Raw genomic sequence first — 19,316 nt, 5'->3', positions numbered from 1 at the left:
TTTGAATATTCTTTGCATTCCTCCTCAGGAGATTGTTTCTTCCCATTTGATTTCATCCACAAATTGTAAACTGCATTTTCACTTTCAAATAGCTAAATCGCCCACAATAATCCTTGAGGTAACACTTTCAACCTTTTGTCATTCCGAATAACTACCCTTTATTCCTACTCTCGTTTTTTCTCTCTTTACGCCAGCTAGCTATTTGCACTACTTTACCCATGACATAAGAAGTAGCAGGACTAGACCTATGGGTCCCTTGAGCCTGCCCCACAACTCAATAAGAGCATGGCTGATCTGATTGTGGACTTAACATCACTTTCTTCCTGATCTCATATTCCTCAGCTTCCTCGTCAATCAAAAATCTATCCAACTGAACCTTGCATATATTCAATGATCCAGCCTCCATTGCTCTCTGAGGCAGAGAATTCCAAATGTAAATGGCCTTCTGAGAGAAGAAATTCCTCTTCATCTTCATCCTAAATGGGAGACCTTTGCTTCCTGTGCCATTACTCATTAGTCTATTTTATTTGGTTTTGACATTTAGATGTACACATTAAAATTACTTAATCTTTGATGCCTCTTGAAAGAATTGAGTGAAGTAGGTCAAGCAAGAGTTTCACTTTTGGTTATTATTCATGATTATAATTTTTGGTTCCTTGATGTTTTATTATATTCTCTCTTTATAGGATTTCATTATTTTTCAGTGCATTAGCATAACGTTGATCGTTCTATTTCACTTCTTCAATATGAATCTAAAAAGCCTCTGGCCTTACAACATTTTCTAGTGAATTATTAAATATCTGTAGTCACACTTCTGCTATTTCTATCTGATGTTCTTCTCAACTGCAGGGATGCCATCTGTCCGGAGCACTTTGAATTTCATTCATTCATTTAATATTTTTTCTCCATTATTATGAATATATTTACATCATTTCTAATACCATTTTCCAGTATTATGACCAGATGATGCAAAGATGAAGCAAACCAATTACTTAATGCTTCCGCCAATTCACCATGCTGCCTGTGATGTTATGATTTCCTTCGATCTGGAAAACAACTGCTCCCTGCTCTGCTGTTTTGTGTACTTTAGCCAATTTTATATCCAGTATATTATTATCCCTTTATTTGCAGGGTCTTTAGTTTGCAGTGGTTCAAGAAAGGCTGCTGAGACATCCTCAGTGGTTTACTTTTGTTGATTGCTTAATTAGGTCTTGGCAGAAGTAGCATGTATAGCTCTGGTTATCCACATTATGTTGAAGATCATTTTGTGTGAATCCTTCTTGCAATTAATCTTCTCCCTGGGCTATATGTTGTCATCGACAGAGGTTATTGAAAGAGTATCTGCCATGAGAATTGAAGGTCATGCAGATTCAAGGACACGCAATGAATCTGCCAGTACACTGACTGGTGATTGCCAAAGTGTTCTTTACAGTTTTTCTGACATTACATTTATTCTCAGAATAAATTTAAAGCCCAAAGCACTACAGCCACAACTTCCACCTCCCTGGAGTGGGTGAGGACTTTGGAGAGAAGGCCAGATAATTGAGTGAGTTGGCTGTGTTTGCATTTGCCTTGCCACCCTGGCAGTTAATTGGTCGCCATCTTTACCCACCCCAACTTATGCCTTAAGTTGTCAGGCAATGACTGCTTAAAGACCACAGTTCTTGACTGCTCTACTTATCTTCCTGGCAGGTGGTAAAAGTAGGGGGTTACTGATTGGAAAATCAGGGCAACCTACATGTTGGTTTTAGTGGAGTTGACTTCAATATGCTCCAATCTTGGCCAATCAGAGGCAAGGATGAAGCTTGAGGGGTTGGCTACAGAAATCCAACTCCATGCTCTGGCATCTGACACCCCTGATCATCCTCTCCAGCCATCCTTGGTCTAATGTCTCACCATTGGAAGCTGTGAAGCTTGGGCCTTCAGCACCCACCTCTAAAATTCAGAACTTGCCAGGCTTGGCCTGGCTAGCAGTTTCTACAGATTCTGGACTTTAGTGCCTAGCATGGACGTGGACTTTGGTGGCTGCACTCCATGGGGCAAATGGAAGCATCTATCCCCAATACCATGGCAGGCAGGGCAGTAAACCAGCCAGTTTTCTTGCATGTTGGGAAGGCATGTAATTGGCCTGACAGTTAAGTCGATGCCTCGAAGTGGCTGCTAATTGACCACTTCAGATGAGGATTTAAGGGCCTTAGTTGGTGGCAAGTTGAGATTACTTCAGTAGACTTCATGTACACCCCACTTGACTGCTGAGGTACTGAGAAGGGGGCAAAGCTCTTGGATGATAACTTGCCCAAGTATTTGCCCTTTTGTCATCTCCAACAAGAAAGACATTCTCCTCTGAAAGTGACTGCTATCTATTCTTATTTGTTCAGTTTCTGAGTTTGAATCTTGGAAAGTTTAGAGCATATTCTTTCGTGAAAGATATTTCAATTATTATTCCGAGTCAGATGTCCGCCAATGATCCAGATGATTATATATTTCTGTGGCTGTTGCATCTTATGTTCTCACTTCTCCTTTCTCCGTTCACTGGCCCAGTGATAACTGTGACTGCATGCACTTGTTTAATAATTTGACAACAGTGGAAAATCACTTTGCCATTTACTCTAGGAACACCTCTATCAAATTGAATCCTAGCTTTTGTTCTGATTCCATGAAGTGATTTTCTTTTAAACATAGCTCTTGTAATCAAGAAATCTAGATAAATGTGAGGTGCTGCATTTTAGTAGGACAAATCAAAGCAGGACTTACCCTTGATGATAAGGTCCTGGGAATTGTTCCGAACAAAGAGACCTTGGAGTGCAGATTCATAGTTCTTTGAAAGTAGAGTTGCAGGTAGATAGGATAGTGAAGAAGGCATTCGGTTTGTTTTCCTTTATTGGTCAGAGCATTGAGTATAGAAGTTGGGAAGTCATGTTGTGACTACGCAGAACATTGGTTAGCTCACTTTTGGAATATTGTGTGCAATTCTGGTCTCCCTGCAATAGGAAGGATGTTGTGAAACTTGAAAAAGGTTCCGAAAAGATTTACAAGAATGTTTCCAGGGTTGGAGGGTTTGAGTTATAAAGGTAAAAACAATGACTGCAGATGCTGGAAACCAGATTCTGGATCAGTGGTGCTGGAAGAGCACAGCAATTCAGGCAGCATCCTGGGACAGGCATAGGCAGTTTTCTCTGGAGCGTTGGAAGCTGAGTGCTGACCTTATAGAGGTTTATAAAATTATGAAGGGCATGGAAAGGAATATAGACAAGGTCTTTTCCCTTGGGTGCGGGAATCCAAAACTAGAGGGCATAGGTTTAGGGTGAGAGGGGAAAAAATTAAAAGGGATGTAAGGGGCATCTTTTTCATACAGAAGGTGAGCAATCAGAGGAAATGGAGGCTGGTGCAATTGCAACATTTAAAAGGCATCGGGATGGATATATGAATAGGAAAGATTTAGAAGAATATGAGCCAAATGCTGACAAATGAAAATTAATTTATTTAGGATATCTGGTTGGCATTAACGAGTTGATTCGAAGAGTCTATTTCTGTGCTGTACATCTTCATGAATTATGACTGTATACCCTTTTCACATGATTAATGTCTTTCCCACAGTATGGGTCTCACATTATTAATATCTGTCGTATAATGTGGGTAACTAGAACTGTGCACATTGCACCTAATAATGTATAATGACAGACTTGTGGAAGTGCAGTAGCCACAGCATAAATGAAGTGCTCGAATATGGTAATTGATCTTAAACTGTTGTTATCTGTGTGCTAACGATCTTGTTAATCCTTGTATTGTCTTAGTAAAACTGGAGTGACTTTCTTAGGCCACATTGGAGGGAAACTGATGATCATCTGTGTTGCTGTGAATCTGGTACAGCAGCAAAGGTCAGTCAAACAAAGGGTGCTAGTGTCCCATTTAAATTGATTATCATGACCACTTTTTACTGCCACCAACCTTTTATTTTTAAGTTTAGTTTTTTAAAACTTGGTGCAGTTCTGAAACTACAATACTGAAATTTGAATTTGAATCTTTTGATTCATATTCTGATTGCACTATCCTTTGGCTTTGCAATGTTACTAATGATTCAGCTCGTCTGTTGTGAGTTTTAAAGTGGGAGTTGTAGTCCTGTTCAAGAAAGGCATGTAGGTTGCAATGGAGGCAACAATTGTTGATGCAGGGGTTACTGTCTGACACTCCATCCTGTGATGTTGCTTTTTAATCGGAAGAATTAGTTCTTCAAATTTCCATGCTCTATCACTGCCAAGTGTTTTGGTTACATGCAGACAATTTGCAGTCATTGAAGTCAGTTTGGCAGAAAATGATGTTTGATTTTCATGAGTCCTTGTATATTAGTTTTGGCTGCACAGTTGGTTTTTCTGGATTCATCACGTTTTCCACACGGAGTGGCTTTTGAGCGGTGACCATTATCCATTTTAGCAGTGTGGCTGAGTCATCTTAGCTGGCATTGCTTGAATATTAGAGTCACAGAGTCATAGAGATGTACAGCATGGAAACAGACTTTTCAGTCCAACCCAATCTAGTCCCACCTGCCAGCACCCGGCCCATATCCCTCCAAACCCTTCCTATTCATATATCCACCCAAATGTTGCAATTGTACCAGCCTCCACCACATCCTCTGGCAGCTCATTCCATACACGTACCACCCTCTGCATGAAAAAGTTGCCCCTTAGGTCTCTTTTATATCTTTCCCCTCTCACCCTAAACCTATGCCCTCCAGTTCTGGACTCCCCGACCCCAGGGAAAAGACTTTGTCTATTTATCCTATCCATGCCCCTCATAGTTTTGTAAACCTCTATAAGATCACCGCACAACCTCCGACGCTCCAGGGAAAACAGCCCCAGCCTGTTCAGCCTCTCCCTATAGCTCAAATCCTCCGATCCAGGCAACATCCTTGTAAATCTTTTCTGAACCCTTTCAAGTTTCACAACATCTTTCCGATAGGAAGAAGACCAGAATTGCACGCAATATTCCAACAGTGGCCTAACTAATGTCCTGTACAGCCACAACATGACCTCCCAACTCCTGTACTCAATACTCTGACCAATAAAAGAAAGCATACCAAACGCCTTCTTCCCTATCCTATTTTCCTGTGACTCCACTTTCAAGGAGCTATGAACCTGCACTCCAAGGTCTCTTTGTTCAGCAACACTCCCTAGGACCTTACCATTAAGTGTATAAGTCCTGCTAAGATTTGCTTTACCAAAATGCAGCACTTCACATTTATCTGAATTAAACGCCATCTGTCACTTCTCAGCCTATTGGCCCATCTGGTCAAGATCCTATTGTAATCTGAGGTAACCCTCTTCGCTGTCCACTACACCACCAATTTTGGTGTTATCTGCAAACTTACTAACTGTACTTCTTATGCTCACATCCAAATCATTTATGTAAATGACAAAAAGTAGAGGATCCAGCACAGATCCTTGTGGCACTCCACTGGTCACATGCATCCAGTCTGAAAAACAACCCTCCACCACCACCCTCTGTCTGCTACCTTTGAGCCAGTTCTGTATTCAAATAGCTAGTTCTCCCTGTATTCCATGAGATCTAACCTTGCTAATCAGTTTCCCATGGGGAGCCTTGTCGAATGTCTTACTGAAGTCCATATAGATTACATCTGCCGCTCTGCCTTCATCAATTCTCTTTGTTACTTCTTCAAAAAACTCAAAACAAGTTTGTGAGACATGATTTCCCACGCACAATGCCATGTTGACTATCCCTAATCAGTCCTTGCCTTTCCAAATACATGTACATCCTATCCCTCAGGATTCCCTACAACAACTTGCCCACCACCGACATCAGGCTCACTGGTCTATAGTTCCCTGGCTTGTCCTTACCATCCTTCTTAAACATTGGCACCACGTTTGCCAATCTCCAGTCTTCCGGCACCTCACCTATGATTATCGATGATACAAATATCTCAGCAAGAGGCCCAGCAATCACTTCTCTAGCTTTCCACAGAGTTCTAGGGTACACCTGATCAAGTTCTGGTGATTTATCCACCTTTAACCGTTTCAAGACATCCAGCACTTCCTCCTCTGTAATCTAGACATTTTGCAAGATATCACCATCTATTTTCCTACAGTCTATATCTTCCATATCCTTTTCCACAGTAAATACTAATGCAAAATATTCATTTAGTGTCTCCCCCATTTTCTGTGGCTCCACACAAAGGCCGCCTTGCTAATCTTTGAGGGGCCCTATTCTCTCTCTAATTACCCTTTTGTCCTTAATGTATTTGTAAAACCCCTTTGGATTCTCCTTAACTCTATTTGCCAAAGCTATCTCATGTCCCCTTTTTTGCCCTCCTGATTTCTCTCTTAAATATACTCCTACTTCCTTTATACTCTTCTAGGGATTCACTTGATCTATTCTGTCTATACCTGACATATGCTTCCTTCTTTTTCTTAACCACACCCTCAATTTCTTTAGTCATCCAGCATTCCCTATACCTACTAGCATTTACCCAAACAAACCACTGAACGTTTTTTTGAAAGACCTCTGTTAATTCTGCTCTTCTTCAGGTGTATTGTGGTTGACGTAATGGTAATGTCACTGGACTAGTAATTCAGGTTAATGTTCAAGAGATGTGGCTCAAATTGCATTATGGGTACTGGTGAAATTTAAATTTCAATGAATAAATCTGGAATTGAGAGCTAGTCTCAGTAATAGTGACTACAATAACTGCAGAATCATTAATTGTTGTAAAAAGTAAAACTGTGTGATTCAATTTTGTCGTTTAAGAAAGGATACCTGTCTTCCTTACCTATTCTGGTCTACTTCTGTCCCACAGCAACATGGTTGAGACGAGACTTGAAATTCAGTTGCAACAACTAGTAGAAAGGAAAACAAGGAATGAAGTCACATTTGGGGATTGGCAATGAGTGTTGTTTTGCCAGTAACTCACACATCCCACAAAAGAATGAAGAAAAGCAATATTTTGAGTGGAAAGTTGCAGCACTTATGTGTTGGGGCCTCTTGTTTGCTGATGTCTCCCAGTGATATTTTTCCAATATCACCATGAAGTTCTTTCCATCTGCATTGTCATTATGATATGTAATCCAAGGCCAGATTTCCTTGTCGAGATGGGAAAATCACAAGCACAGCCCTTTTGCTGCTTCTGAAACGTGAGCCCATTTCCGAATCTCATGCTGCCACAGTTTTTCCGTGAGAAAGTGGAGTGGGGAAAGTTGCATTTGTACGATTCAACATTGTGCAGGGCAAGTGTGGGTGTAACACTGGTTAGAAGGATTGCTGGAATTCTCTGGGGCAACATCCCAGTTCCCAACGGTGTTCCTCCACCTCCTAAATCTCACCCGAACTCTGGGAAACTTCCAATGCATTTAAATCAGGCTGTTCCAAGTTGAACTGACAGCATTGTTTAAATGGTGCAGTTCCCTCCTTTCTGTGGGATACCACAAAGGTTGACTTTCTGAAATTGGTGCGAGTTATGTACATTGTGGGTTACATTGAGCATACAAAGTAGGAAAAGAACTTAATCGATAAAAGTAAATATGTGCAGGTGCTAGAAATCTGAAACAAACACAGAGAATGTGGGGAAACTCAACGCGAGTAGCAGCATCAGTGTTTGTAATGGAAGTAACTTGCTCAGACCCTCGAGCCTGTGCTGCCATTCAGTATGATCATGTCTGATCGTTGGGTTGGGTCAAATGCCATTTTTTCATTTCTCATCAATACTATTTTTGGTAGACCTCTTTTGGTGTAAATTAGGAAGAGCAGTGAACCATGTAGATGGTTTTGTCTGAACTGATATACTCCCATGGGAAAACAGTCAAGTTTTGTGGAGGTGGAGAGAACAAGGAGGAAGAAAAGACAAAGCAAGACGTACTGTTACAAGCCAACTGAATGAAAAACAGTTTGCTTATCAACAGCAGCTGTGTAAACCAAACAGCCCACTTCTACTATTGTTTGTAACTGCAGCCTTAAAGCAGTTCAACCATTTTTTTTCACATGAACAAACTCTTTAGTAAAAAATAGAAAGTGAATACTGTGATTGTTCTCATGCTTCACAACAGACTTAAAATGGTTTCATTCTAGCCACCAAAGCAGCTTCCCAGTTATGTCTTTTAATGGATGAATTGAGTGTTGTCTGTGGCTGCTGAGTGTAAGCTGAACTTTACTGGCTTTACTTTAGTCATGTTTTCAAACCCGTAGGCTGTGCTGAGTTCAGAAATAATTTTAAATTAATGTTGATTTCAAAAAGCCATTTCCAAATATAAAAGCAAATTCCAAATATAATCTGAGAATGCTCACTTGCAGCGCAATAATAAGTTGCTCAGATTTATATCATTTCTGGGAATGTAGAAGTTTAGTATGAGGAGCAGCAAGGTATTTTAAGTTGTCAAGCTGCCAGGACTGATGCTGATCATTTTAAGAAATAACAGGGTAGAGAACAAGCACCAACAACCTTAATAACTGAAAGAGCCATTTAAAAAAAAATTACTGAAAAATGTAATCCTGCAAAAATTACACTGCTATAACTCAAATACCAATAATAATGAAAATTGAGAGAGAAATGAGAGATGGGTATAAGTAAGCTAGTAGTTCCAAACATCAGGAAATTAAATTTTGATGAAATTGCTGCTGTTTGATTTTTTTGGAGTATTGTCTGCAGTGTGGTGTCATTTTATTTTTCAAGCAGACTTCATTATTAAATTGTCTTCCCCATGCAGTTAAGGAAAACTGAAGCTGGATAGTATGCAATTCATGAACACCTTCCTTTCTGCTAAACGTGTTGTTGACAAATGCATTTGTTCAATTGAGGTCAGGAGACACCCATACACCCTTAATGAGCCTGAGGTTGTGATGCCTGCTGTAGAACATAGAGAGATGGATTGTGGCTCATTTTGTGAAACTGCAGTGGATAGAGTAAGATAACAACATGCTCCCAATGCTGAAGGGTGAATCATTGCCAGATTCTGCCATGCTTCATTACCAAACAGTCCCCTGTGTCCATGGGTTTCAGGTTACAAGGACGTGCCCTGTGTTTTTTAGTCAACAGGAGGGCATCAAAAGAAGAAAGGTGACAGCAAGACATAGAAATTTGCAATGTTTCCATTTCTGATTGATTCTTAACATGTGAATGAGTTTCCATCTTCCACCATTTCAAAACCAAAGTTATAACCTAGCAAAGAGTGCGTGGCAGCAGCAGCCTGAAGGATACATAAAGTTATCAAATGAAAGCAGTCTTCAAATGTAGCACGAATGAATCATCCGATAACTGCTTAAACACGACCTTTTGTGTAAATGTTAATTGCATTTTGGCATTTGAGTGTATCAGAATGCTTTCACTGTAACATGGAAACTGCTTGGATTAATTAAAATGTCATTGTTTATTATTCTCTTGCAGGGTTACCAGGGTATGGTGGATGGTGGGAAATACATTGTGGAAGCCAACTGGCAAGATGTCTCGAGCATCTTGCAAGTGGTAAGTGAATATAGTGCTGAAATGTGAAGTAAAAAGCAGGACTCCTTTATGGAGATTCTGATTAACTGAGAGAGTTTCCAAGTTTGAGTTAAGTAGAAATAAAATGCATCCTAAAATGCTGAAGAAAAATGATTGCATGGATTGCTGTCAAAAACAAAAGTTAAGCTTTTACACATTACCCTGTATTGGTAACTATTTGATTTAATTGAGTCTGAGATTTATACTTATAGAATACCTTACAGTTTTTCAATTGATAGCATTTCAGTACCTTCTAGACTCATATGTTTACCATCTGTATATTATATGATATTTATTCTATTTGAAGAGGCTATTATGATACATTTTATAACTATATAGATTCTTAATAAGAAAATTATCAGTGCATACTATACATCAGATAATGCCTCTAATATCCGTGATCAGTTTGAAAGAAATACTATTTTCTTATCCATTTCTACACTTAAAGTAAAAGTGTAATAGTCCAAAAGAGAAATTTAACTTTGGATTTTCACCATGGCCTTTCAGTAAAACTTGCCTCCTCCACAGTTGGGAATTGTGTGATTTTGCTTTATTTAATATTCCCATCAAAGTAGAACTTGAATGAATTTTAATGCTGGGATTAAACATTTGGTAGAGAACTGTGCCTGTTCATGGAGTTGTAGGGTGATACAGCACAGAGGGAGACCATTCATCCCATTTTGCCTGTACTGACTCCTCAGTAGAGCTCTCAATTTTTTAAAACCATTTTTGGAATGAGTAATGTGATATGAACTTGTCGTACTTGTACTTTAACTGATTAACATACTGCTGTTTATGTAAATATCTTGGTGACAAGTTGGCAGTGGAGATAAAGCTCGCAGTTGGCAAAGAACATCTTCATCATACAAATTTTCTGGAGTTCCTAAATAAACTGGAAAGACCCATTTTAACTTTGGATAACATTGCAACATCAGCATGCAGTTAGAGTCAACTTCGGAATCTGGCTGCAGCAGCTGGCGTGGAGACAACAGCCCATAGCTACTGTTGACTGGTTCATTAGTTATTGGATATTGGGACAAGTCAAAGATCACAATTTTATTTGGATGAAGAATCTCTGAGAAAATACTGGAGGTGGTAACCACATTGACCCCAATACGGTATTCCACAAGGATTTGCTTGTGAAGATAGAGAGATGTGACATCATGAGTCTACTTAAAAATGATAAAAGCTAAAAGATGGTAAGGCAGTCAATGTCTGCAAGTACTTGGAACAGAAACAAACATAGGTGAGGTTGCCAAACAATGTAGACAGAGCAAAGTGTACAATAACTGGATCATCCTTATTCTTTCACAGGATCTGGGCATTGCTGGCAAAGTCAGCTATTATTGTCCATCACAAATTGCCCTTGAACACATTGGCCATTTCAGAAACCAGTTAAAAGTAATTGTGAATCTGTAACCACGTGTAGGTTAAACTAGCCAAGGATGGCAGATCTCCTTCCTTCAAGGCCATATATCCAAGTATAGGGACAGCAAACACGAGGGGACACAACTTTAAAGTGAGGGGAGATAGGTATAAGACTGATGTCAGAGGTAGTTTCTTTACTCAGAGTAGTAAGGGTATGGAATACTTTGCCGGCATCGGTAGTAGATTCACCAAGTTTAAGTGCGTTTAAGTCGTCATTGGACAGGCATATGGACGTACATGGAATAATGTAGGTGGGATGGGCTTTAGATTAGTATGACAGGGCGGTGCAACATCGAGGGCTGAAGGGCCTGTACTGTGCTGTAATGTTCCATATGTTCTATATGTAATAAGCTAATGGGTTTTTACAATCAGTAATTCATAGCATCATTACTGCACAAATCTTTCAAGAGAAAATGTGGCATTCTTGTGTCATGAAGATCCAACACAAATTTGAACCATTAAAGCAGTCACTTTTGGCTGGGGCAAACCTATGTTGTCATGATCCAAGGAAAGGAATTATACTCAAAGTAACTGCCTCACCAAATGGAGAATGTCATCTTCAGAAAGGCAGAGCAGTTTGCTTTTGGTTCTAAAATTTATTACACTTTCAGGCATACTATAAATTATTGAATGGGAAATGCTGGCATTGTTATTCAGCATCACCAGGTTCTGTATTCATTTATTTGGCAAATACTTTGCTGTTGAGATTTGTCTCAGGTCACTTCAGATGTTTTGAAGAGCATCATTCACCAGTAAGGCAGCTAGACTTCAAACTTTGTTCGTCATATATCAGGACTATGATCGTGAGGTCAGGTAAAACCTTGGAAACCTCATGCCAATGTTGGACAGGCTTGAAGAGTATGGTGCTGGAAAAGCACAGCAAATCGGGCAGCATCCAAGGAGCAGGAGAGTCAACGTTTCGAGCATCAGGAATGAGGGGGTAGCCCAACGGGGCTGAGAGATAAATGGGAGGGGGATGGGGCTGGGAATACGATAGGTAGAAGAAGGTTGGGGTGAAAGTATTAGATCGGAGAGAAGGGTGGAGCGGATAGGTGGAAAGGAAGATGGACTGGAGAGGGCAGTGCCAAGTTGAAAGGTGGGATCTGGGATAAGGTGGGGGGAGGGGAAATGAGGAAACTGGTCAGATCAACATTGATCCCGTGTGGTTGGAGGGTCCTAAGGCGGAAGATGGGGTGCACTTCCTCCAGGCATCGGATGGCTGGAGTTTGCTGGTGGAGGAGGCCCAAGATTTGCATATCCTTGGCGCAGTGGGAGGGGAAGTTAAAATGTTCAGCCACAGGGCGGTGGGTTGTTTATTGCTTTTCCAGCACCACTCTCTTTGACTGACTTCTAGCATCTGCAGTTCTCACTTTCTCCACACTGAACAGGCTATCCAAATCCATGGAAATAGAGTCAGGAATCACACAACACCTGGTTATAGTCCAACAGGTTTATTTGAAATCACAAGCTTGGAGTATTGCCTCTTTGTCAGGTGAAGTTCTGACCTTGTGCACCCAAGTACAACACCGGCACCTCCACATCATGGAAACTGAGATATAATATTGTATGTCCAAGCGGATGAAACAGATGGGAATTAGAAGTTGGGTATGTCATTGCCTTAGCGTAATTTAGATGAGGCAAATGTGAGCAGCTTAGGTGAGGAACTTCCAGAGATCCAGTGCTCAGGGTATAATGACAGGTCATCATCAGATGGCCAGTTACAGCAAGAAGTTCCCACAAAACTCCAAATTTGGCACAGTAGGTGGAGTCAATTTCTAGGACAGACAAGTGCTGATACTCAAAGTACTTTGTCAAGTTAACCTTATCCAGTTGCATCAAAGTCACTTGGGCATTTCCCCCATAGCCCTGCAATTTTTTTCCCTTCAAATATTGATTCAATTCTCTTACTATTGAATCCACTTCATCCATCCACTTGGACAGTGCTCGTGAAAATCTTTTGCCATTCATCTTGTGTGAATCCGTGTCATTTGGTTAACAATCCTATTGCCAATTGAAATAGTTTCTCCTATTTACTGTAACAAAGCCTGATTTTGAATGCCTCTTTCAAAGCTTCTCTTTAAGCTTCTCTGTACGAAGAACAGTAACCACAGCTTCTCCACTCTCTCCAGTTAACTGAAATTCCCTGTGTCTGGTAACATTCTAGTGAATCTTTCCAGGATCCTCGACAAAATCTGGACAACCTTCCTGAAGTGTAGTGCCCAGATCCGAACAAGTACACCAGCTGAAGCCTATGTAACCTGTCACCACCTTACCCCCAAGTGCCCCTTACAAAACTCCTTGCTTTATAATTGCCCCAATCAGTTTCTGTTTACTTCCTTTGTTCATTCTTTCTGCCACAACATACCACTCAACCATTTCTGTGTTAAATTTAATCTGCCTATCCTATCCATTTACATCCTTTTGAAATTGATACAGTCATCATTGTTTCTTCTACTGAAGAGCTTTATTTCAACTTTGTTTCATCTCTTCAGTCATGTCAGATACATCTGTTTGGATTGGAGACTGGCAGCCTCTTTCTTTTATTATATTCATTATCTCTCCTATTTCCAGGTTTTACTACTGCAAGGGCAGCCTTTTCTTTCATGAAGACAAAGTGCTGATGAAGCAATGGAGACTGGTACAATGGCAGCATTTAGAAGGCATCTGAATGGGTACATGAATAGGGAGACTTTAGAGGGATATGGGCAAAATGCTGGCAAATGGGACTAGATCAGATTGGGATGTCTGGTCAGCGTGGACGAGTTGTGCTGCATGACTCCCTGACTCTAAAACTCTGTGAAGCTTTAATCCCTTAGTTCACCATCACAAGAATATTATATTTTTGATACTTACTAAGCATCACCCTTCCTATGACAAGACATTTGTGTTCTCTTCATAGTCAAGCATCTAACTGATTCTCATACTCTTTCTTTGTACCTCGAATTCCTTTTTGTTTATTCTCTCTGTACTATATGACTCAATGGGAAATAGCAAGTTTGATGACAATTTAACTCCCTTTGTACATTTTGAATGTCATCACTGAAGGTTCTTCAGTGGTTGCTCTGATCTCGCACAAGAACATGTGAGGAAGATCACCAGGAACCTGTGTGCTTTGTTTTCAGGGTGGGACAGTTATTGGAAGCGCACGCTGTAAAGAATTTCGTACCCGCGAGGGTCGTCTCCGGGCTGCCAACAACCTCATCCAGCATGGCATAACAAACTTGTGTGTGATTGGTGGAGATGGTAGCTTAACTGGCGCAAATTTTTTCCGTCAAGAATGGCAAGGATTACTGCAGGAGCTCATTCAGCAAGGTATGTTTTGTATTCAGGTTCTGTGGCTTTTCTTTCAGAGGCCTGATATAGAGTGAGATATCCTGCATAATAATAATCCTTGTGAAGTTGTACTTTTTTGCTTTCAGTGTCATTTTTCAAAATGCAAAAGTCTTTGCTTGAAGATGTGAGTATTGCCAATAGCAGTGCAAGTGCCATATACATGCAGTCTTGGAAAAGAAATATGAAGCATGTTTGAATTGGTGTATTTTAAAGATAATTCTTAAAAATTGCTTGGCAGTAACTACTGGTTTACAGTTGTAGATAAGTAAATGTGTGGCTGTTACATATTCTGCAATTGTTTATGGTTTAGTGTAACTCAGCTGAGAAAATAATGATTCACCCATTAATCTTTAATAATGAGACCTCTGATTTATTGAGGGCTTTTAATTTCAATAGGATTTAATAAAGACACAGTGATTCCATCATTTTAGTTGAAAGTGATATTGAGTTCAGGGAAGTACTGAGGCTGTATAGTCATAGCATTTTAGTTATGTTTCCATATCTGCTATTAACTTACTTAACTCATTCTGAATTCTTTTTGCAGCAACGGGGTTTTCTGAAAATAGAGCCAACATTTTTGGAAAGAGGTTTTTAGTGAAATGCGTTTGATCATAGTGATCTTGCAAATGTCTTATGAATGTTCAAGTGCACAAGTGACATAGCCACACTTCTACATTCTACCTATATTGATGAGCAGAGGGAAATTTTTGTTATGCTTGACTATTTTCCAACAGGATGCTTTAAAAATGTGTTGTTATGATTTACTAAAACAATTGGTGCTACTGTCAACCTAAACCAGAGGAGTTTGAAGAAAGTAATGCTCACCATTTGATGGGTTACTGAACGGTGCAAGAGCAGGAGCAAATTACTGCAGATGCTGGAATCAGTACTGAAAACAAAAAGTGCTGGAGATCACAGCAGGTCAGGCAGCATCCATGGGGAGAGAGCAAGGTAATGTTTCAAATCCAGATGAAGTATTTGCTAGAGTTCTTTGAGGATATTACAAGTGGAGTTGATAAAGGGGAATCAGTAGATGAGGTGTATTCAGATTTTCAGAAGCCACTTGATAGGTGTTATATAAAAGGTTATTGCATAAGCTTGGAACTCACTGTATTGAGGTTAACGTATTGGCATAAACTGAGGATTGGTTAACTGAGGATTGGCATAAACTGAGGATTGGTTAACTGAGGATTGGCATAAACTGAGGATTGGCAGTAGATAGAGTCAGATTACTGATTTTTTTTTCAGGTTGAAATACATAACGTGAAGTACCACAAGGAACAGTCCTAGGGCCTCAATTAATTGTTATCTATATCAACACTTGGAAAAGAGGGAGAGAATGTAATCCAGAGTAATGTATCCAAATTCACTTATGATACAAAAATAGGTGGAAGGGCATGCTGGATGAGGACACAAAGTATTTGCAACAAGATATAGATAGGTCAGTGGTGAGTGTAAAAACACAGCAGATATCTATGACTCTGACTCTAACAGAGATTAACGTCGGAAATTGCGAGGTCATGAACCTTGGTAGGAGGAATCAAGAGATAGACTATTACTTAAATTGAGAGAGACTTCTGAGGGACCTGGATGTTCTCAAATGTGAAGCACAAAGTTAGCCCATGGGGGTAGCATGTAATTAAGAAAGCAAATGGAATTTTGGCCTTTATTGCTAGTGGGTTGGACTTTTAAAAACAGGGAAAACTTGTACAACTGTAAAGGCTGGTGGTGAGGCCACACCTGGTGTACTGTGGACAGTTTTGATTCCCACATTTAAAAAAAGGATGTTTTGGCATTATAGGCAGTTCAAAAGATATTCAGTAGTTTGAAGGAGTTAGAGAGTTATAGAGATATATAGCACAGAAACAAACCCTTCAGTTCAACTCATCCATGCCAAACAGATATCCTAAATTAATCTAGTCCCATTTGCCAACTTGGCCCATATTCCTCTAAACCCAAATATTCATATGCCCATCCAAGTGCCTTTTAAATATTGTAACTGTACCAGCCTCCACCACTTCCTCTGGCAGCTCATTCCATACATGCACCACCCTCTGCATGAAGACGTTGCCCCTTATATCCCTTTTAAATCTTTTCCGTCTCACCCTAAACCAATGCCCTCTAGTTCTGGATTCCCCCACCCCAGGGTGGCTATTTATCCTATCCATGCCCCTCATGATTTTATAAGCCTCTATAAGATCATCCTTCAGCCTCCCACAGTCCAGGGAAAACAGCCCCGGCCTATTCACCTCTCCTTATAGCTCAAACTCTACTATCTGACAACATCCTTGTCAATATTTTCTGAACCTCTTCTGTATTAGAACTTAGAATTAGAATTAGAATCCCTACAGAGTAGAAACACGCCCTTCAGGCCAACAAGTCCACACTGACTCTCTGAAGAGGAACCCACCTAGACCAATTCTCTACCGTATATTTACCCCTGACTAATGCACCTAGCCTACACATCCCTGAACACTATGAGCAATTTAGCATGGCCAATTTATCTAACCTGCACATCTTTCGATTGTGGCAGGAAACCAGAGCACCTGGAGGAAACCCACACAGACACAGGGAGAATGTGCAAACTCAACACAGACAGTCACCCGAGGCTGGATATGAGCCCGGGTGCCTGGCGCTGTGAGGCAGCAGTGCTAACCATTGAGCCACCTTGCCACCCATAACCGTGACAAACATGATCTTCTGTAACCTCTCTCTCTCATTTGCTTTTAGGGTACTTTCCCTAATGGTAAGAGACCCGATACTGTTAAATCTGATCTATTGTTCCATCCCGAGCATACTTCAACTCTCTGGATTTCTGCTTCTGGTCTCTCATTTCTGTCAACCCTTGCATCAAAACCTTTCAAGGCAATACACTCTACTCTTAATTTAAAACTATTTAATTCAAGTTATTTGATAATCTTATGATTAAATTGACTTATTAAGAGCCACTGTGCCACCGAGTTGACAGCTGATCTGGCACGGAAGAAGGATTAAAGCCTGGGGCACATCAACCATGATCTTGTTGAATGGCTGGGCAGGCTTTAGAGGCCAAATGGCCTACTCCTGATTCTATTCCTGATGTTCTTGTGGAGGAGATTTGAGTAACAGTGGACTCGGGCCTTTAAGAGACTTCTAAACATATTTTTGAATTTTAATATGTATAGGGAATGGAGAGCAATTGAAGGAGACTTGGAACGGCAAGGAATGAGGAGGTCTTGCCAATCATAACTGAACAAGCTCATCTGAATTTTATTTTCACAATTTTCTGCGTGGAAGCCAACCTAATTTGGGAGGTGCTGGTGGTGTGTTGGTGATCTATGGGATAAGAACATTAGTTTGCGGGTTATCTAGCTGAGAAAAAAGGGGCTATGGTAGTGATCCTGGACAGAGAGTCCAATCATGACAGGTTAGTTTTGTGAGGGTATTGATAGGAAAAGAAAATCTTGTATTTCACCTGGCCCCTAAGTAATTCTCTTAAAAAGATGCTCTGCTAGGCTCGGAGCCAACTTGTTCCTTTAAGTTCCCAAATTTGCAAGCCCTTCAAAACCTGATGTACAAACATTAAATCTGAGGCTACTTCTCTTTGCAGTTGAGGTGGGCAAGGCCAGGTTCCTGATAGATTAATTTTGCTTGAGATCGAGCTTAGACTCTGTAATTTGATCATTCAGGCTACTGCTTTGTGTAACCTGACCTGTTTAATGTCTGTCACACTTCTAAGTTCAGGCAAGGCCAACAACTACTTATTTCTGATGAAGGGCTTTTGCCCGAAACGTCGATTTCGAAGCTCCTTGGATGCTGCCTGAACTGCTGTGCTCTTCCAGCACCACTAATCCAGAAGCTGACATTACAGACAGCTCCCACTCCTGGTTAGGAGCATATACTTCAAAACACAGCAGTCCACATTGTGATGGTGTTTTCTCAGTGCTTATAGGTAGGACGTTCCATAGCTGTGACCAAACATTGATGAAAGAACAGTGTACATGCCCAAGTTAAGATAGTGTGCTTTGGAAGTGAAATTGAAGGTGGTACTGTTGTGTGCACCTCGAGCTCATATCCTTTTAGATGGAAGAGGATGTGAGCTTGGGAAGCCTTAGAGAATTTCAACAACATATTTTGTAGTTGATACACATAGCAGCCATTGTTCACCAGCAGTACTTTCTTCTGGGCTGTGTTAAGCTTCTTAAACAATGTTAGAACTGCACCCATCCAGGAAAATGGAGAGAATTGATTCAATCCTGAACTGTCCGTTGTTCATGACGGACAAAGATTTGGGAAGACAAGCAATGAGCTGTTCGCCATGGGAATACAGGGCTTTTGCCCGAAACGTCGATTTTCCTGCTCCTTGGATGTTGCCTGACCTGCTGTGCTTTTCCAGCACAACTCTAATCTGGTTTCCAGCATCTGCAGTCCTTGTTTTTACTTGGGTTACAGGGATCAGGTAACAGGATGGGTCTGGGTGGGATGCTCTTCGCAGCGTCAGTGTGGACGTGAGAACCTGAGTGGCTTGCTTCCACACTGTAAGGATTCTATGATTCATTTCTTGTTTATGTGTGAACCAAGACTACAATGGAATCTAGATCTGTATTCACTTGACAGGACCTAAGATGAATAGTGTTGAGTAAGTTATTGGTGAGTAAATCTAGCTGTGTTGTGAGTGTTGTGGGGTTGATAGTTTAGTAAAAAGCTGGTTGTGTGTCGTTGAAACTTCATGCTTCTTTTGACCCACAGGTAGTCCTTCTTATTTAAGCTGGAGGAGAAAGTGAGGACTGCAGATGCTGGAGATCAGAGCTGAAAATGTGTTGCTGGAAAAGCGCAGCAGGTCAGGCAGCATCCAGGGAACAGGAAAATCGACGTTTCGGGCATAAGCCCTTCTTCAGGAAAGGTTTCCTGAAGAAGGGCTTATGCCCGAAACGTCGATTCTCCTGTTCCCTGGATGCTGCCTGACCTGCTGCGCTTTTCCAGCAACACATTTTCAGTTCTTATTTAAGCTGTCAAGCTTCATGCGATCTGAGGTACCTGGTTCCTTGTGCTTCAGAACTGAATGGCTGTTAAAATGAGGCTGCACAGTCTCACC

At 40.7% G+C, this 19,316-nt stretch overlaps 1 protein-coding gene across 6 annotated transcripts in view; it reads left to right on the top strand.

The window, feature by feature from the left end:
- pfkpb (phosphofructokinase, platelet b) overlaps window positions 1-19,316 on the top strand; it is a 140,273-nt gene that overhangs the window by 34,752 nt on the left and 86,205 nt on the right. For all 6 annotated transcript variants that reach the window (XM_087987537.1, XM_087987538.1, XM_087987540.1 and 3 more), the window contains exons 3-4: window positions 9,386-9,463; window positions 14,032-14,221. In XM_087987537.1, the coding sequence (XP_087843663.1) occupies window positions 9,386-9,463; window positions 14,032-14,221 (268 nt within the window). The remainder of the gene's footprint in view (window positions 1-9,385; window positions 9,464-14,031; window positions 14,222-19,316) is intronic.

This window comes from Chiloscyllium plagiosum, unplaced genomic scaffold (genome assembly GCF_037043375.1).
Source record: "Chiloscyllium plagiosum isolate Xiang-an unplaced genomic scaffold, Cpla_swu_hap1 HiC_scaffold_5, whole genome shotgun sequence".
In the NCBI taxonomy this organism is placed as follows: Eukaryota; Metazoa; Chordata; class Chondrichthyes; order Orectolobiformes; family Hemiscylliidae; genus Chiloscyllium; species Chiloscyllium plagiosum.
The sequence above is the reverse complement of the archived record's forward strand: the minus strand, read 5'-3'. Positions and strand labels throughout refer to the sequence as shown.